General features: G+C 47.5%; 1 protein-coding gene across 2 annotated transcripts in view; it reads left to right on the top strand.

Annotated features, from left to right (window-relative positions):
* The first annotated feature begins 507 nt into the window (after positions 1-507).
* MGLL (monoglyceride lipase) overlaps positions 508-20,534 on the top strand; it is a 67,062-nt gene continuing 47,035 nt past the window's right edge. Inside the window, exons 1-2 of one of the 2 annotated variants that reach the window (XM_074602310.1) lie at positions 508-791; positions 1,936-2,074. In XM_074602310.1, the coding sequence (XP_074458411.1) occupies positions 1,950-2,074 (125 nt within the window). In that variant the 5' untranslated portion in view covers positions 508-791; positions 1,936-1,949. Of the gene's footprint in view, positions 792-986; positions 1,366-1,935; positions 2,075-20,534 lie in introns of those variants that run through there. The other variant, XM_074602309.1, reaches the window with a different exon arrangement.

Below are 20,534 nucleotides of genomic sequence, written 5' to 3' on the forward strand. Positions count from 1 at the left end.
CCTCTGAACTGGTATCGGAAAGACTCCATCTTTCCGGCGGGGCTCCCAAGCCCGAGGAGCCGCATATCTAAACGCAAACAGCCAAGTTTGGATTTGGGATTACAGAGAGCGGTTCAGGCCGGTGAAGGGGGGAAGGCAGCACGGTTTCAGGGGCTCCCCTCTATAAATTCGGCGTACAAAAGCCGTCCACGCTCCCATGGTGTCACTCGCGGCCGCTCCTATGGCCAGCGCCCGGCGTTTGGGTGAAGCCCGGGGGGCGGCGGCCGGGGAGGACCCGCAGCCCCGCACCGCCCCCGCCCTGGGGAGGGGGACGGCGGTTCCTCCCCGCTTCCCCGCGGCCAGGCGGCCCGGGGGGGGGGGACCGGGGAGGGGGGTCTCCTCCGCTCCCCGTCTCCCCCGCCCTGCCCGCCGCTCCGTCCTCCCGCCGGGCACCGCAGCTCGGGCGGTGGCAGCCCAGCCCAGCCGGGGGGGGGCAGTAGCCACCGCGGCCGCTCGCCCGCCCTCCGTGGAGCCGCCCGGCCGGGGCTGGGGGAAGCGGGGAGGCTGCCCGGCTGGCGGCGGCGGGAGGATGCGTGTGCGGGGATTGCGACCTGCCATCGCGTCGGTGCTCGGATCCCTCCTCCTCCTCCTCCTCCTCCTCCTTCTCCTCCTCCCCTCCCTCCCGCTCCCCGCCTGGCAGCGAGGGGCTGGGGCAGTTGCGCTTCCACGCGAGATGGCTTCGCAGCGGGGATCGCTTTGAGAACACGGTCTCCCCCTCCCTCGCCTCCCCCCGTCGCCGTGGCCTCCGAACAGTAAGTGGCAGGAAGGAAGTAAAGTTGCAAACAACCTGCAGCGGCAGGAACTTTCTGAGCTGCTCCAGCTGCATGTGTTCAAGGTGCCTTTGATGTGCGTGCAGCAGCTTCTGGCAAGTGGACTGCAGCTTTCCCACTCGCCAGCCCTCCCTCTCCCCCACCCTTCCCCACCTCCCCTCCCACCGCCGCCACTTCAGCCCACACACGCAATTTGTTTGAGAAGGAGGAAAGGGGAAAAAAAAAAAAAAAAAAAAAAAAAGAGAAAAGGGAAAAAAAAAAAAAAAGTGATGAAATGAACAAGAAGTGGTGAAATTACCCAAGCGACTTTTCCTCAGCGAGCGAGCGAGCCGGGGAGAGGAGCAGCGGCGAGCCCCGCACCAGCCCGCCCGCCCGCAGCACCGGAGCTGCCCGGGAGGGACCCAGCGGGCACCCACCGGGGACGGCGGGGGCTGCGCGGTTGGCGGAGTGTGAATGCATCGCCGCAGCGAGATGCAAAAAGCCTTGCCTGCTTGCGTTTGACTTGGCGATGCCGGCTCCTCACTAGAATGCAAACCCTTGCACAGGATGAAAACAGGTTTGTTGCAAATTCTCCTGGAAGATGTTCCGTTCCCCACCGCCGCCACCTTCCCGCTGGAGATGTCAGAGAAGATCTTAATGATGACACGGTGGCAGATACCTCTGCTGCGTACCCTCCGCTGTTCTTTGGAGATGTTAAGGCAGAGATAAATCTTTTATGCAGCTGTCTTTTCATATCTGTGGCGGTTCCTGCACAATCTGCACTTGATTGCAGCTAAAATATTCTTTTTAGGATCCGTTTCACAAAATGATGCAAAATAAACACAGATGGGAGAAGTGGGGGGAGAGAAAGCTGTAATGAAGTAGTGATGGTGGATTGATCTTCCCTCCTTCTCCCCCTCCGATGCCCTCCCCCCAAAAGCGAGCCTTTTCTGAACACAAAATGATACATTTCTCTTTTAAAGCATTAAACATTTGGGGGGCTCTTTGTCTGGGGTTTTGGAGGGAGACTGCCGTCAGTGGTGCCTGCCTTACTGACTGACTTTCTTGAATGTCTGTGGCCACCATCAGCCTCTGTCTTGCCTTCACCTGTTTTAAAGTATGTCTTGTTTCTTCCAACACCTTGCAGGTCATTCTTCCAGAATGCCAGAGGAAAGTTCGCCAAAGCGGAGTCCTCAAAACATCCCGTACAAGGACCTGCCCCATATCATCAATGCTGATGGGCAGTATCTCTTCTGCAGGTATTGGAAGCCAGCAGCGACTCCCAGGTGAGCACTACCAAGCAAATGTTCTTTTTTACTATCAGTAAATAAGAGTCTATTTGTGTAATTGTTATTTATAGCTTGAGTGGCGTTACAGGGCTCTGTGCACGGAGCTTTACAGAGCCACTAAGAGAGATTTCTCTCATCTGAGAGAGCCCCTACTGTAAAGACTGTATTCTCCAAACCTTTACTCACTCAAGTTGGCCTTACAGATGTCAAACATGCACTTACTGCCATTTCATGCACAGCTGGCGTGGTTGGCAGCTCGGTATGCTACCGAGTGGCACATGCAGGTGGCTGATGCCTATCAGCAATAAACAACTATCTTCAAACTAATAGCACCGGCAGTTAGGGAGGGGTGGGATACAGGCTTAGGGATGTCTGCTCTTTCCAATTTTCTCGGTGCCAACAAATTAAAAATCAGCATATGACTTCAGTTTCAGCAGTAGCAGCCGAAATCTCAGGGCAACAGGCAGAATATGGTTTGACTGCATTGCTCTTTGACTGTTGGTTGGTTGGTTTTTTCAATTATTTATAGTTAGTAAATGATTTACGGAGCTCTTTCACTGGCAACTGTGATTTCAAAACTGACCTCGATAATAAACACAGGCAAGGAACCAGACAGAGAAATTTCTCTGATGTTTTTGTCATAATTTAAATAAACCCCCTACTGTAATAGCTTTCTGTGCTGATTGTGTGCTGATTAGGATCTGCTATAGAAAGCTATCTCTGTTCCTCCCATAGTTATGATCTTTCTTTTTCCTCCCAGTATCTGCTGGCTTGGCATGTATTTATGCTGCCACTAGTTAGATAGGTAGCTACTTCATAAAAATCTGGATATTGTTTTATTGTTTTCTTTTTCTGCAAGCCAACAGGAAAAGCTATGTTGATTTTACACAGCTCGAAAACAGTCACAGGAAAAAGTTGTTCAAGCTGTTGTAGGGAGTTAAAACTTTTTCCTTGACCACCCAACGGGTTAGACATCATCCGGTGTCCAAGTGCCGGCAGCTGCGCTGAGAGATGGATACGGGTCCGAGTTAGGTGGCCTTGGGGTTTTATGCCTGCCAGTCTAAGGGGCAATGTGAATGACATGGAGCTGGGAGGGGGGCGAGCACCAAAGTCACTGGCCCCAGACGGGAGGACAATGCAGCCATCCCAGTACAGCCCCGTTGCGCTGGGACATGGGTCTTGGTTTAAGATCACCAGGTCCACAGAGCATTTTATAGTTGCTTCTACTCACTGCCTTTCAGACACAAGGAGGAAAGTTTTTGGCACTGATGCTTTACGTAGCCTTTGCGCCAACCTGAAGATTTCCTCTACAGAAAAAAAACAACAATGCTATCAAAACAAGCTTCTACTGTGAAACCAGGCTGTCTTCTATTATAATGCTAATTAATCATTAACTGCCCACAACGTTCTTCACCCAGTTGTGGAATTGCATTCTTTTTTCCTGTTTAATTTCTTAGCAAATTAGTAGTGAGTAGATGGGTCTTTGATGCAGAAATGAAAGGATGATAAAGAGCTGAGAGTTAAAACCTGGTGCCTAAGTCCTCTGGGTAGTTAATTGAGAGCGAGCTTGCCCTAGTTTTGTGACAACAAAAGTGGACGGGATCAGTGTTGCTCATTTACAAGTGGTTCCTATGTACGTGCGTGTGTGTGTTTGCGTGTTTGTGTATAAGGAGGGGCGTGCTGTTTATTATTAGCGCTTTCTGCGTTGTTATGTGTGAGAGAGATGGTAAGTGAGTGAATAACAAGTTAGTGCCTGGATCCTGCAGTCAAGAACGCTCTTGAAGTGCTTTGATAGGCAAACCAAAAATACATTATTTTTTTTCCCCTCTCTCACTTTTCGTAAGTAGCTCGGCTTTTTCTGCCTCATATGTGGAAGCTCAGCAACTTTCATCTAATTTTAAATGTTCAGCAAAAGTGATCTATATATATATGTATAGGGAGAGAAAGAGAGACACCTCAGGGGACTTTTACAGGCCCGTTAACAATTTATTCTATTTCAGATACTAAAGGCGATTCTTTCAATCTTCTAACTCAATTGTTGATTCAGGTTCAAATCTTAGCGCTAATGAATGACGCTATAACCGTCAAACGGTGGGATCTTTCATTGATCCATTATGCATCTAATCCCAGCTAGGGCTATAGAAATACCTCTTCACTGCAGATGCCCAAAGGTTATCATTGACTTGTCTTCTATTAGAATAGAACTTATCATCCTTGATCCCTCCCCCAGGGAGGGGAAAAAATGGGATAGCTGCCAAAGGAAAAATTAAAAAGTAGCCCTAGCCTGGGGTTGAAGAGCAAACAATGGCTGGGCAGTCTCTGAGAGTGGGGCCGACCGGCAGACGTCGCCCCTCCGAGCTGGTGCTTCTCTTTTATCTCCTCCATCAGACCCGCCAAGGTGGATAAAGGCAGTGGCAGACTAATGTGCTGTAGCAAATTTTTAAAAAAAAAAACAAAAAACAATTTGTCAGGAAGATGGGGATATTTTGTGAGGCACTTTTTGCTTCGTGCTCACAAATATCCGGGGCTCTGGTGCTGCGCGGCGTTGATCTGAGTGATCAGCCCATACTGGTGCACATATGGAAGCTTTGTTGTAAGAGCCACCGAGGCCAAGGTTGTCCTGCGAGTGAAAGGCACCTATTGTGAGTTCCTCAGCGGGGTCCGCTTTGTTTCCAAGGGGGATTTAGGTGATTACTTCACAGGAAGCTGACACACAAAGGCACTCAGATGTCATAATGATTAGATGGGGTAGATAGAGTAGGTAGTAATGGGACTAAGGAAGGAAGACTGTATTTTCCACTTGTTTTTCGGGTGGGAAGTCACTCCCAAGAGGAGGGCCGGGGACTGGGTGTCTTCTATTGCCGTCTGCGGGCAGCAGTGCAGGTGCGACTTCCCTGGCCAGCAGCCCTGCAAGCTGCCCAACTTGTTGAGCCAGTTTCATCTTAAGGTGTAATTAAGTGGTCTTGCTGAATGCAGCACGGAGGAAAAAGCAGCATGTGCTGGTGTCATTTTCATGTATGGTGCCAACAGCAGGATTTGTGGAGGATGAAAACAGGTAACTCTTTGGCCCTGAGTGCTCACTAGTGAGGTCAGCAAAGCTTAAGATCTGGGCAAGGCAGGGCATTTGCAGCACCGTGTGGTGGTGTTTGGAGGAAGCAAATCGTTGGTACCAAACCAGCTTGATCCTGTGCCTATAGCGTGTCCCAGCAGCCAAGGAAATCCTACGAAATGGGAAAGCAGTCCTTGTGTAAACAAAAACAATGGCTCCATGCAAGGTTAAAACCTCAGCCACCACCCTGAGCGGTCTGAGTCAAAATATGAGGTAGCAGTAGGTGAGGAATTAGGAAACCACGCTCTGTTCCCAGCTCTCAGACAAAGCTGCTAAGAATAGAGGTGGGATGAGGAAGGGGAAGGAAAGTTGGGAGGAGAAGTCAAGACATTTCCTTTGAGGCCCCTAAAGGGCCTGGAGAGATTCAGAGATGACCTTCTTTTCCTCTCTGGTCTGTATCCCCGTAGCCTTTTCTGGATGCTTCAGCTGTTTGTCAGTGCCTAGATAAGCACAGTTTGCTCTGGGGCACTTTCAGCCCTTCTGCTTGACCTCAAATAAACCCTGTGAGATTTATTGGCCCAGAGTAGTTTTTTCAAAGGTGCTAATAGCCTGCAGCCACCGTTGACTTCAGATAGAGAAAGTGATGCTCAGCTCTCTCCCTGTAGATCCGCCACTCTAGGTTGGACACTGAAAGACTGAGACACTGGTAGTTAGATGATGCTTTTGAAAATGTGGGTTCCAGACATCCTTGTGTCTGGCTAGTTAGCATGACGCCTGTGTGACTCTGCACGTAGCCGTCTCTAGGTGCGCTTAGAAGATTGCCAGCAGCTGAAGCGGTCTGCCGGAGGAGGCTGCCTGAAGCTGACACGCGTGTGGGTCACAGATGCGCTCCTGGTCGGTTGTTAACGTACACTGCCGTGGGTTGGCTCAACTTCAGACAGCGTGAGCGTGGTTTAAGTGAACAGGGTTGCAATTATCTGAGTAAACAGTCTCTTTGTAGGAGTTCTTCCAGTTCTACACCTGACAAGTGTGATTAAAAATACAAACTCAAACAAACAAAAAGCACACGCTTTTCTATTTACTTTTAAAATTTGTTTTACTCGTTGAAAAATGCCTGTCATTCATTCTGACTTGTGAAAGTCCTTGGCCAAGTCAATAAGGCGAAAATGTATTTCTGTCTTCCCCAAGGACTTTGCAGAAGTGCCTGTGGTGCAGAAACTCAAACTGCCTTTATATTTTAACTGGCCCTTAAATTGTGAATATGCCTTGCTGATTTTGGCACCTCATTACCAGCATTTCCATGGCATTTCCAGAAGAACAGCACAGCTCCCAGCATGAACAGATGACAAAGTTGAATTTGACTTTCAGACCCTTCCAAAATGAATAAATAAATAAATAAATAAACCAAAGTGAAGTCAAAGCAAAGGGAATCAAGCCGCTAATTGTAATGTCTTTAATTATACTGTGTGGTGTTAGTCTCTAGAAATACTTAAAGGAATTTCTAATTCATCGTCACTTTGGAAGAACGCTTGTTTGTACTAATGAGGTCAACTTCAAACTAAGACACGAGGGCCAAATTTGTATCGTGCAAAGTGACTTATGGCAGCACAGTTTGTCGTAGGAAGAATTCAGCTCCTTCTGTGTCTGATCACACCATACACCGTGCACAGGGGAAATAACAATTATCATTGTCGAATCAACACTCCGGGCTCTTGCTTGCTATTGCCGGAGTTTCTAAAGCCTCCCTCCTGTTCGGCAGCCATGTATGTCTTCCTTTAATGCCTGTGTTCTCTTTGCTCCATGTGCCTGTCTTATTCACCGTGAATGGGGGCATCCTTTTGTGATTTCTTATGCATTTCCAGAGAAGGGACAAATTAGCAAACCAGCTTCACGTAAGAGGGACTCTGACAGCTTTGGTTCTTGCTGTAGATGTTTCCAGCAGGCTCTTTTAGTAGGATAATTTTTTTTTCAGTCCCCACAGGAATGTTCAACAGAAGCAAATCTGCCTTTTATTCCACAGAACCCAAGGAAAAAGGCAACTAACAAAGGGAACAACAATTGTAATTAAACTGTCCCTTTTGCTCATTGCACTGTTAGGCTCAGCTTCTGAGCCCAGGCGTGCAAATTTGTGACATTGGTGTGTGGGAACAAGGTGCCTTTAGGAGTTCCCTGTTGAGAATCTCAAAGCAGTAAAATTCCATCACGGTCCTGAGACAGCAGCAAAAGAAGCAAAATCAGTGTTGGTTCTCAATGCACCACCTGATAAACTCTTGGAAACAGTGCTGTCCAACATGGTGAATATCGGAGGTAGAGGTAGAAATAGGAGAAGAGGAGAAAAATGGTCTTGAGATTGTGTTGTAAAACTCAACTTCTACTCATGATTCTGCCAGAGACTGAAGGCTAAGCAAACCTTGCTTCTCTCGTGCAAATAGTCCATTTGCTTTTAATGGGATTACAAGTGTGATGATCAGTACTGGCTTTGTGCCATGACCCTGGTGGATGCCCGAGCTGGTCACTCAGCAGTGACAGCCCTGCCTGTCCCTCCAGGTCTCTTCATCCTGAGCAGGCCGTGCACTGGCTCTTCCCTCAGATGCTGCTGCATAAGTTTTCTTCAGCTCATCAGACTGGGAGCACTCCAAACCAGTCGTTTGTTGACAGCAACTCAACAGTTGAAGCAGTCAAACTCATCAACTTTATCAGGGCTCCAGATGCAAGAGCACTGTACTTCACTAGCACAAGAAATGTGTCGGCTTAGACAAAATAATAAAACCAGCTGCACACAGTTCCTTGCCTCAATTTCTTCAGCACTCTCGAACATCCCTTGGGAACACGCTGCAGCTCTTTTAGATCACCATGAATACATCTACAACAAGAGTTGGCTGGTAAAGTTGTACTGGCCAGAAGGGGATATTTTTTCTGGATGCCTGTGGCAGAGGAGTTGGCCTGTGTTTCCTTGCAAGTTCCCTTCAAGCTGCTGTGGCTTTGTGGTTTTCGGGGCCAGGGCGACCATCTGATCACTTTGTTCTTCTAGGGAAATCGCATTGTTCTAAGAGCCGTCCCTGCAGACACATTTGGCTGAGCTGCCTTCCCTAGGTTCAGGCGTGCCATTGTCCTAATGTGCTTCCACTTGAATGGAAGCCATCAGTGTTTAACAACCTTCTATTGTCCCTTATCCAAGAGATGTGACACAACCCTGATAGCAAATGGCTGATTCTCCTAAGTATCCAAGGAGATAGTATTGCATCCTGCACATGAAATTCCCTAAGATATGCTTAGGCAGGTCCCTTACCTCATCACACCCCAGTTAAATCCTTAATTATACCCATACATCCCTGCCCTGACTCTACCAGTACAGACATTTGGACGCTCTATCAGTATGTCTTATCATCCTGTAGGAAGGAAATCAGCAGTGCCGGGGTAAAGTTTTTCAACATCATTAAAACTGGTTTCTTCTTGAAGGCCAATAACATTTCATTCACGTTAACTGGAAGAGAACTGCCGGTACAACAATCCCAAATACCAACGATGGGCTGGTCCCAACCATAAACACCTTCTGAAGCAACTAGCCCTGAGGGAGTCGCTGGGTGGTGGTGTCAGGAAGGTGTCTCAAAGCTGATCAGACTCACTGTGTAGACAGTGGTACCAAGGTGTGGCCTTGAGGACAGGCAGGGAGCGACCAGTGGAAGCAGTCCTGGTGGCCAGAGCACTCCAGTCAGGTTTGCCTGCCTCCAAGCACACCCGTATGGGCCATCCACAAACAGGGGATGAGTCTTGGAGCTTGCTCTCCTTGGGGGTGTGTTAGTTTCTCCTAGGTAGATGCAGGATGTTCGTGACCAAAGGTGTTCATTATTTTTGCAGTAGCAGCCATGTAGCTGTTTTCAATGTCCCAAGACCTTGAGTAACACCAAATTTCATGAGTACTTCCACTGGAAGGAAAGAGGCTCCCCTTCTGCATGTCAGACACTTGCTCTCCAGCCAGGAGCTATCTTCGTTTCTGCTTGGCAGGCGCTCACTTGATGACGGGAGCCTCTGGATCCTCCCTTCCTAAGTGATGGCAAAGGCAGCTTGCTAGACCTAGAAAATTTTGTGTCAAAAAATGGAATTAAGAAGTCAATGAGGAGCAGAGAACAGGCAAAACACGTGGTCAAGACGGTCATTAGGCAGTGACACAATAACCAGTGCTTTACAGAATTGGACCCTTAATTTCTCTGTGCTTTTGTTTCCTCATCTAAAATTGGGTGTAATCGTCCAGGCAAGTGATATAAATTGGGTCTGGAGTCCCTAGATGAAGGATGCCGGGGAAAGTAAGTTATTCCTTGAGGTTTTGGTGGTTGAAGAGTGCTTGATGTTTGAAGCGAGATTTTTAAAAAAATCTACTAAGTGGTGCCTCAGTTGTTCTCTGCTGTTCAGCTACAAGTAAATTGTCTCAGCGGCAATCTGTTAAAAGAAAGAAAAGAAAAGAAAGAGGGGGGAGAAAAAAAAGGAAACAAAATATTGACAACTGGGCTCAAGCCAAACATTCAGCAGTAATAGTGTAGTGATCGTTTGCTCCAGTATTGTGTATAGACGGGTAAGGAGAAAATGTACAAACTACTATAGATTTGGTAGGCAAGAAAGATTACTGGTATTTTTCAGCCATCTATCTGGCCTGGGATAAAAAGGGCTTGTTCTGTGTGTTTTCTTTTCTTCCTTGATGAAGCTTGAGGCTTGCAGAGGGAGGGAATAAAACTTAAATCTTTGGCATTTTTTTTTATTTGGAACAGAAAGTTGGTTTAATTTGCTGTAGGTGTCAGCAGGTTAGCTGGTTCACCAGCTGGCAAGACGAGCTTATTTTTCTAATTTTTCAACGTATTTTTTACTTTTATTTTTCAAAACTATCTCAGTGAGGTTTCAAATTCAACTGTCAAATTCCAGAAATCTGCAGTGGCTTAATTTGCTGGGCTAAAGGCACGCGGAGTGATGAGGAAGCAGTAAGTAATTAAATTGCTGTAGAGATAACATCTAGCTGACTTAACGGGGAAGCTTTTTCTTCATTTTTTCAGTTTTATGTGAGAGCTAGTCTACAATATTTGGAGCATTAAAAACTGTATTCTGATCAGCATTCGTAATCTCATTTTATTAAAAGGATATTGAGGCGATCAGCGTTCAGTCAGCCTCTCGCCCTCCCCAAATTATTTTAGCGAGGAGCACCACGCATCTCGACCCAGGTTGTCCTGAAAAATGCGCACATCATCCCTCTGACGTTATTAGCTGCCCGCAAGTTCATTAGGACGGAAAGTTTTTTAAAGACGGACCTTCTCTTTCCAGGTTCGCTGTAGCCCCGTGCATGTAGCGCCGGGCTGGAGCTCAGGGAACCCATGGTGACATTCGGACTCTGCTGTTAAGCTCCTGCAGATGGCTGTAGCGTCAGGTTTTGCCTCACGCTGGGTGTCCGTCCCGGCCTCTGGCGTGCTGTCTGGCCATGGGCGAGCACCTCTTGTGCTTCGGTTTAGGTGGCAGCGGGAGGAAGGGCTGATCCTTGCTTGGGAGAGGCTGATGGGTCAGAGGACCTCTTGGGGTCCCGTTCATCTCGGCTTTATGTGACTCCGCAACAAGCCTCACTGCGCCTTTTGGAAAGCGTTTTTGGTCTCTGTGAATGAGGAGCGTTGTACAAAAGCCAGCTGTTGCTATTAGTTATGCCGTTTATTTACTGGTCTCATTTCTGGGAGCTGGGGAATGGAGGAAAAAAAAAAAGGAATCAATCAGCAGATTCACTTTGTTTATATTTAATTTCACTTTCGGTGTCTGGGGAATGTTGATTTGTTAAACGCTACTCCTTCCCCTAAACCCCCTAGTTTTACACAGTCGGTGGAAGCATTGCGTTGTTCTTACACACAGGTATACATTCCTCTTTTGAAGCATCATTTAAGGGTTCTGACCATCAAAGCGTTGCTTCCCGCTGCGCGCGTTTGCCTGTCGCTTTAGGAGAGATGCTCGGATGGGCAGCTAAATGCGGCATCGGGGCTGGTTTGCATTTTGCTGAGCCCAGAATGCTTGCAGACGTGGCCCCGCTCGAGCCGCCCCACGGGCACTTGGCAAACCCCTGCCCCGTGCGCCGGCGCTTGGGCACCACGCAGGGCACGGGCACGGGGGCTCCAGGGCTCCCGAGCCCCGTCCCCACCTCACAGCTACAGAACTGAGGTCTCTCTTCCTCCCCGTGGCCCACACAGCACGTGCTGTGCTCCAGCCCTCGTCTGAGACCGCTCTGTGATGCCGAGAGCAGCCCTGGTGTTGTGCTGGGATGAAGCTGGTGAGGCTCTTCATTCCCATTCCCATTCCCATTCCCGTTCAGGCTGTGACAGATGCACCACTCACATGTGCAGCAGAGAGCTACCAAGATGATGAGGGGACTGAGACACCTCTCTTATGAAGAAAGGCTGAGGGATTTGGGTCTCTTCAGTCTGGAAAAAAGACGGCTGAGGGGGGATCTTATCAACGCTTATAAATGCTTAAAGGGGGGGTGTCAGGAGGATGGGGCCAGGCTCTTCTCAGTGGTGCCCAGGGACAGGACAAGGGGTAACGGGCACAAACTTGACCATGGGAAGTTCCACCTAAACATGAGGAGGAACTTCTTTGCTGTGAGGGTGGCAGAGCCCTGGCACAGGCTGCCCAGAGAGGTGGGGGAGTCTCTGTCTCTGGAGACATCCCAAACCCGCCTGGACGCGTTCCTGTGCCACCTGCTCTGGGTGACCCTGCTCTGGCCGGGGGTGGGACTGGATGATCTCCAGAGGTCCCTTCCAACCCTATGGTTCTATGATTCTGTGTGATCCAACAAATGGTGTCTTGCAAGTTGGCAGAGGAGAAACTCAGGAGGAAAGACAAAACATCTTCCCTGCTGCAGGCATCAGCTCCGGCTCTTTCTTTGCCAGCTATCGGAGGAGTTGGAGCCGGCCTGGCAGTGGTGGGGTTAATAATTGTGGTATCGAAAGCATTTGCTCTTGGTATTGCTGAGGCTTTTTAAAAATGGTCAGAAATGTGTGGTACTTCTCAGTTTCTGGTGAAACGCTCCACATAAAACACAGCGTTCCTGCAGCAGAATAACAGCTTGAGGTTTAAATAAATGTTGTTATTTCTGCTCTGCTGTAGGTGTGCATGTATGTTTTGGTTCAGTGACTGCCAGATACTGTAAATGAGTATTGATTTCCTTTTCTATTTTAAGCTTTTCTGCAGAAAAGGCATCCCACATGCCTTTAGCTTTCTTTGCCTGTACCTAAAGTGATTGTAGCCAAGGATTTATCCAACTACTTTTCTATTTTGTCGTTGCCACTCATCCTTACTTTAGTAGTTGCACCCCAAGTTGGTGAGGTACATCCGGCCCTTTTTGAGAGCAAATCAAGGCAGTGTTTAAACCCCATGGCGAGTAGTTCCTGGTTTACGTTAGCCTGGCAGCCCGCTCTGCCGCAGGTGAAGCTGCCGTGGTGCTAGAAATGAAAGAGCAATTTCGGAAGCACGCCTGCCCATAGCTAAAGTCTGCCGACAGCCAGATTAGCTCGGTGTGACCAAGAAATAACACAGACCTGGATTTGGCAACCCAAGGCAGAAGTCTCCATCCATTTTTTTAACTATTAAATCCTCTGTAGGTAAACCACGGCATCTCAGCTGCGGTTCAAATTTACTTTGTCTCAAAACGTGAATAAACATTTCAGCCTTTAAAGCACACGTTGCAGCGGTCTCTGTCTTAGCAGGATTCCTCTGCCTCGCGTTTAACGGCTTACATTCAACTTTCTCTCCTACCTCAGGTCTCCAGCAAACCTGGAATGGTAAATTAATTGGAACATGCTCAAAGCCTTGGCAAATGCTTTGCCTGTGACATTACTGATTTCCCAGAGGAATAGCTGCTGGTATTGATTTTGACAGAGCCTGTAAAGCCTCTCGCTGCAAAGATTCCTCTCATAGCTGGGCAGGGCTGAAGGGTAGCTCTGGGATGGGCCAAGATAGGATTATTCATTGCAAATTAATGCGCTTAATCACAAAGTATGTTAAAATATACATAAGTGCTTTGTGATTAAGAAATCAGTCCTTGAGTTTCTGTCTCTAAGTTTATGGGATAATTCCACCCTGGCTTTTGGAAATTCACGCAGAAGACGACTGTCTATTTGGAGACTCGTCTGAACTTTTTATGAGTTCGTCAGCTTGTTAAAGATAACCAATTAAAGTCTCTGCCAACACAGAGGACCGCGGACAAAATTGGATCTGAAAGGTAAAAGTGAGGAGGGGTAATTGACTCAGTGCAGGAAGTAATCAAGAGTTCCGCATTATTGGTGGAATGGCCTGGTTACAAACCATACCATCAGGTCTAAGTATTTCAGGGAATTGAAGTCTTATGGTTTGCTTTAAACCATTGCCAGACAATTGGGAATTGCACAGTCAGTGCTTTATTAAAAAGTAATAATATCATACTGTCTTGAGTTCACGGAACAGGTAAAGTGTCATCCCCTTTCTTGCTCCTGACTTATTCACAGCTCTCTTCCAAGCCAGTGAAGATCTGCCCATGTAAACCCAAAGTGCCTGATCAAAGTACTTCAGTTGTGCAGTTTTTATTGCAAGGAATGGCTCGGAAACGCTCTGACCCCCTTGTGCCGGGTGTGCGCTTTTCAGCTTCTTCCCCGCGCAGGTGCTGGGGCGATGAGCGGAATTCTTCCTTTAATAACTGTTTCAATATTGCTCGTCATGAGTTGTCTGTACCATCCGCTCCCAGAAATAACAGCTCCAGGCTGGAGGTGAGTAGAACCACGGCCGGAGTCTAAACCGTGGACAATCCCATTTTGAAGAGCTTTTGTGAGGAGTCGTACCATGGTGAGCCCAGGTTCTGACCGCTACTGATGTCCAGCTCCTGCATGAAAAATACCTTGTGAAGAAAGTGAAGTCAGAAAAAGTCTGCGGACTTGTCTTAGAGGACTTTAGGAAACACTGCTTAACATTTAGATGTAGCGTCCTCTGCACCACTTCATGATTTCTCTCAAACTGTAAGCAATTCCTAGCAAATATTTGAAAATACCCGAGCAAGCAAACATGTTACAAAGGACTTAAAAGTCACCAAGTACTTGTGTGGACCTAACCAGAGGGATGGCTTTACTAAGTAAAGTAATTTCCATCCTTTGCAATCTACAGAGGCTCCTCACCTCGGTACAGGGATACTGCTGTCTAACTCCATCTTCCGTGCTATGCAGAAAGGTGAGATGAAATGGTCAAAACGGGGCTGGGGTGCCTTGTAGGGAGCGTTCTTGCATGGCTTGAAACACAAAGCACACCTTGTTCCATTCTAGGAAGCCTGCTTGGCCTTTTAGGGTTGAGTTGGGTTTGTCGAGCTATGGGCTCATGGCAGCAGTAAGTAGTGACTTGTCCCTGGAACAGGTACCAGTGCTCGGAGCGTCCCGAGGCTGCAAGTGAACTCAGTAGGAAGGAACCGTTTTTGCACAGCTACTTTGAGACAGAGAGATCCTTTTATATATAAAAAAAAAACCCTTCTTTGTTCAGTGAACAGGTTTAGTCCTGAACTAGTGAGCAGCACTGAGTTTCGGCCGTAGCGACCGTGCAGAAGAAAGCTTCTGGCCCTTTAATTGTGGCTTTCTCCTGCTTTGAAAGGACAGTCCGTCTAATTGCACAGGCTTTTCTTTTTCCAAGGCTTTGGCTCACCAGGCAGTGCCTGCATTTTGATTTCGAGGAGAAACTGCTACACGACTGGCTAAACGGTAATTTCTGTCCCTTTGGAAATCATTAGAGGTTCAGTGCCAGTCCGTGAAAGAGGAGGGGGAGGTCTGCGAAACCCGTTCTTACTCCCTGTTTGTTGGTTCTCTGTTGAGAATCACGGTTTTGTAGCCATCTTCCATCTGCGGTGGCTTTGCTTCCAAGTGAAAATTAATTTTTAATAAAATTAACAAGAAGTATCTTATTTTTCCTGATTTCCAAGGGGATCTATGCCAGAAGCTCTTTTGCTTCTTTGAATTTTCTTCCCCCACACCTTAAGGCTAATCTAAAAATTTTGGGTGTGATTTCAGATCCACTTGCATTTTGCAGCTGATGTCTTCTATTTAAATAATGCTTTGCACAGTTCCCTTAGAAAGACGCTGACTGTTTTGTGCATTCAGCCTTGTAGCTCCCCTTGAGAGCCATGACCTCCATGTTATCTCTCTGGTAGCCCTCGTACCGAGGAAGGGCTGAAGCAGAGCAAAGTACAGAACCGGGATGTCTGATTCCAGCCTTACTCCCAGCCAGGTCCAGGGGCAGTTCTGCCCGGGCTGCCCCCGAGTCATCCCTCCCTCAGTCCTCTGTGTGTGAGCAATGCCTACACCTTGCCTCTTTGGAAACAGAAGCCATAATTCTTCTTTCAGGGGTTCCTGTGCCCTGTAGAGGGGCTGCAGCAAGAGGAGAGCGCAGCTCCAAGCCACCAGTGTCTCCAGAGGCTTCTCTGCCTTGCAGATTCGGAGAGGCACGTCCGGCAGTCAGTTCTGCCGAGGAAAATCCCATCTCTGATCTCAAAGTGGAGGAGTGTCTCCCCGAGGCACTCCGTGTAGCCCTAGAATCCTTCTCTTCAGTTTTAGCCAAGAAAAGGGGTGGGAAGATCCGGGCCTTGGATTTTTAAGCTACACACCGCACATTTCACCTCGGATCTCAGCCTCGTGTCCCCTAAAATGCTACTTCAAAGCTTCCTTGAAACAAAATGCAGCTGGTCTCAAATGTTAACTTTGCAGAGGTTTGTCCAGAGCTATGCAGTTGCCAGGTTCCAAGAATTCCTTCCCTCCCACCCCCACCTGAAGTTTCCTTCCTCTCTTTTCCCTGTATTAGACCACGCATGAGTTATTCTTGGTGAGGACTTGCTTTTCAAAGAACGACAATAAATCAGTGTAAGCTGTTTCTCCACATTGTTTTGTGCTGGCTTTAGCTAGATCCTGTTGAACTTTTCGTTTTGAAATATATCAGTACTACCCAGTTCTGTCTCTGCTCCGTTGATTTATGGTGTCTACACTTTCCAGTGTTGTTGAATAACCTGCCCATGTTACTCCTCCTGGAGGTCATGGCAGTTCTCAAATGTCCTCCTAACTCTATGCGTGAGGGTTTGCTGTGATTTTGAGATGTATGATGAGACCAGTTTCGCAGATAGGTTGCAAGAGAGCTACTCATGGAGGCAAGCGCAGATGCTAAGACTGAGCCCTAAGTCTCTGTCGTGTCAGACAATCAGATGCTGCCCAAACTAACAGCAGCCCCTTTGGGCAGGCTTGAACGGGAACTTCCAAGCTTGAGTAAAATGTAGGAAGCAGAATTTGCTGGAGGGGTTTGTTTTGTAATTGGCACTTTAGGGTCCGGACAGGAATGAAGCTACTGATTCTACTAGACCAGACCAACCCACATCAAACACAAACGTGCAGAATCCTAAAACCCCACAAGCCCTGTAAAATCAAGTAGAAGTTATGTAGTGTGAGCATAGCGCGTGGTCCTTTGGCACATTCTGTGGTGCTCGAAGGTTTTTCACAGGTTAAGCTACTACAGTCTTGAACTACCGCTTACCTCAGTCTATCTGGAAGAGGTGAATTCCTGCAGATTTGGAGCTCTGTGAGATATCCACGCTAATGCTATGCTGTCTGAGATATTGAGAGACGGTTGATAGAGACTCGGCTCCGGGCTATTGCTGTTCTGACTTGGTCTTTCCTCTGAGTTGGGAAAAGCAGCAGTAGAGCTGCTAGTTTAACGTATCATTATTCAACTCCAATGATGGCTGAAAAAAGGGGGTGACTACCCAGATTATGGACCTACATGGCAAAGCTGAGCATATATGGGCCAGTAGAGCAGAGGCCAAGGATGCATTTCTCAAAAAAACTGAGCAAGAGAGCAAGCAAAGCTCTTGGACGTAATGCCTCCTTGAAACGTGTCTTGGAATTGGGAGCAAAGTCATTGCCTCTTGTGTCTTCAGAGGGACTTAACTCTGCATGTTTCCTGGAGACGGGAGGATGGCACGAAGGGACACACCTGACTCCACCATCAATTTTCCTGTCTAACCGGCGTCACCAGGCTGAACTCTCGGCCAAGTGTGTAGGTCACAAGCACACACAACATGAGAGAGATTGCCGTAACTATTTGTAATCCCTTCCCATGGCCCAAGTTTTGTCAGGGTTGCTTCAGGACACAAATCACCTCAGGAAAAAAAAAAAAAAAAAGTGCAAAAGCTGACTCAAAAAGCAGATAGAGAGACATCCCTCTTCCGAACTTCAGGTCTTACACCCAAAGAAAGAGGCTTGAGAGGCCTCCAGAGAAAAGGTCACCAATGTCTGTTACAGTGAACAAAACAATTCATTCTTCATCACGTGTTCTTGGAAAAGATTAGCTGGAAATTAAAAAAAATAAAGTAATCTTTAACCAAATACCAAGGGTAGAAACCTGGAATGACAGTTAAAGCTTGACAAAGTTACAAGCTGCTTAATGCATAATCTTATTATGTGAAAGATAACTAATCTTCATAATCAGCGAGGACCACTAAGCAGCTAACACAAGAATGCATACCTTTAACTGATTTTCCATTATAATATACTTTGAAAGCGAAATATACATAAATGACATTACATTTTTAACAAGCTAAAAAGGTCTGCGAGCAGCTATCCAGTTGCTTGTCCAAAAATGCCACCAGTGAAATGTTTTTGATAAATAAAGGTTAATTGTCCACTGTGGTTCTAAGGCTTAGGCTGATGCCAGCTACAGAGGAACCGATAAATCGGCTCAAACAACACCACAAAATGTGATACTTAATTTCAGTAAGCCAGTCATTTTTCTGGCAGCGTGGCTAACTCAGAGCTTCCCTCTCCGTTAGCTTTTTAAAATTACTTTAGGAATTTAGTGTCAAGCATTCAAAACTTCTCAAGTCAGATGTTCTTGGTTAGAGCTGATCTGGTTCTGGTAACAACATACATAATTCCAAATGAAAAGTCTAGTTGCCTTACACAGAGTAACGTGGTATTAGCTTAAGTTGCAAGGGCTTGATTCAGGAAATCGCGTCCACATGTGATTAAATCAGTCCTTATTCAGGACAGCTTTTTTAAATCCTTTTTTAAATTTTATCTTGTACTTTGTAAGTCCTACTGACTTTCACGAGGTGAAGAAAGTTTCCTGAGGTTAAGCAAGTACTTAAATATTGTTCTGAAGAGGGATGCTTTTGAATGGAGTAGAAAAAAATTGCATTTTTCATATATGCAGTCATAGGAAACTTGTCTTCAATTCTCTGGTCTAGTCCCAGCGTTTTGGGTTATTTTCTGGCAATAAAAGAGCGTGCACGGGGTCCCGTAGAAGTGCCTCTGTCCCCAGAGGACACCAGATGTTAAAATCATACCATCCTGCTCACAACCTGCCTCATCTAGTTCAATTTCAACATGATTTTTGTTGAAAATAAGGCAAGAACGTGGGCCTTATGCCCAGCAGGACCCAAGTCCTGAGTTGTGCATCTGGCCTGCCAGATTTCATAGCACAGCAGCTTTCTGAGTGTTTTCTTCTAATGAGCTCTCATTAGAGAGCCCTGGTTTAAGAGGGCTCTTGCTCATTTGTGTAAGGCCGGCGCTACAGTTTATTTTCCCTGCAAGTCTTCTCCTGCAATTGATCACGGAATGGCATCTCTGAACGATTGCACTGGCACGGCAGAGGTGGCAACATGCGCCCGGCAATAAAGAAGGGGGGAACCTCTAAAACTGGTTCTGCTCTTGCACCTGAAGCTGAATTCCTGCCCTGCAAAGCCACCCAAGAAGCGAGATGCCGGAGGCTGTGAAGTTGCAGAGGGAAATACGGAAGGGTTGCCAACAGCTGAACTCGGATCAGCTGGTGAGCTCCCCGGGAGGCAGGACAGAGAGGCGACGTGTTCCTGTGGGTTTGTACACCCCGGCTTTGCGTTGCAGCCTGGCCTCTGCCACTCCCAACCTGCCTGATTCGGGAGAGGATGTTTGCCTGTGCCTTCCACCAACCGCACGTGCGGCATCGCTGCATCCGGCTCACGTGGCAAGCTGCAACCGCAGCACGGGATGGGCTGATACCCGTCGGGGGTGGCCGGCACAGTGGAGATGTGGGAGCAGGGACTGGTCACGGGTATGTAGCATCCTCTCCTCATGGGAGATAAGTAAACACAGCCTGTAGATGATTTGAACAGTAAAGGCAAGTGCCGTCCTGCCCTCTTGTTGTAATAAGTAGTTACTTATTACATTGGCATCTGTTGGCCAAGCTGTGCAGCACCAGGAGGCAGAAACCTGCAGTGGGGAGGGAGGAGGAGGCGGAGAAGGCTACGGGAAGGGCAGGGATCTGTGAAAACTGTCTGTTGCTTTTGCAAACAGCAGTCAATAAACTGGTTTCCTTCAACAGCCGCAATTGCTGTTGCACTAGTTAGGTGAGAAGCGAGCACGTGGTGGCTCAGCTCCCACCTTGGCTTTGTGTGGAGACACACCTGCCGAGCGTGGGGAAATGGGGCTGCTGTGTGGTTAGGTGCTTTCTTGAGCAGATGCCAAAGCAACGCTATTTCGAGACGTTCGACAATTACAGTTCCACCAGCCAAAGCCAGCTGAAGCATCCAAAGATACGTGAGGTTTCCCCGCCTGCGGTTAGAGAGACTGGAGTTAGCACGGGTTCAGGCACGGGTCAGTCTCCACCAGAAGGCTTTGCGGGCTGCGCGCAGGGTTTTCTACCTGAGGCGGGAGGGTTTCCAAGGATGTCACCAGTGCAGTGGCAAGAGCTGGGGGTGAAGAAATGTCTCCCCAGGATCAATTTGATAACGCGGCCAAGACGCAAACCTTGTTTAAACAAAAGTCCCACGGGGGTCACGCGCAGAGGCACTGCGGTCCTGCGACATCTGAAAGCCTGCGGGGTTTCTGTATTAGTTTTAACTCAACTCCATTGAAAGCAGCCTCTGATATTCTGTTATTCCAGCCATTGCGGTAGGAAAGAGCAGGCTGCCATTCGAGAGCAGGGGTGTCTGCAAAAATGTTTACATACAGTAAAGCACTGCTGTCAGTCAATCTAATCACTCGTATTTTCATGCCAGCTTGCTAGTGAAAATATGTTGAACCACGTATTTTTTTTTATAGTGCCTTCAGGTATTATTTGCCAAATCTAAGCTTGTTTTGTAATGGAAGATGGAAGATTAGGTGAAAGAGCCAAATCCTTCAATCCTTGCTCAGATGATATCATACTAATTTCGGTTTTTCAAGCTGTCGTGTTTAATGTATGGCCCCTGTGCTTAGACCTGAAAGCTGGAGCGAAGGACCTGTGTAGAAGTGACCTAGTTTTCAGTCCGTAGAGCCACTCTCGCTTTTTATTGAAAAGCAAAATGAGCTATTTCTGTTTTGATCTAACAATTTGGAAATGTTACTCCTTGTTTATGACTACTGATAGGACAAAACTCTCAAA

Source organism: Larus michahellis, chromosome 10, assembly GCF_964199755.1.
Source record: "Larus michahellis chromosome 10, bLarMic1.1, whole genome shotgun sequence".
NCBI classification, from domain to species: Eukaryota; Metazoa; Chordata; class Aves; order Charadriiformes; family Laridae; genus Larus; species Larus michahellis.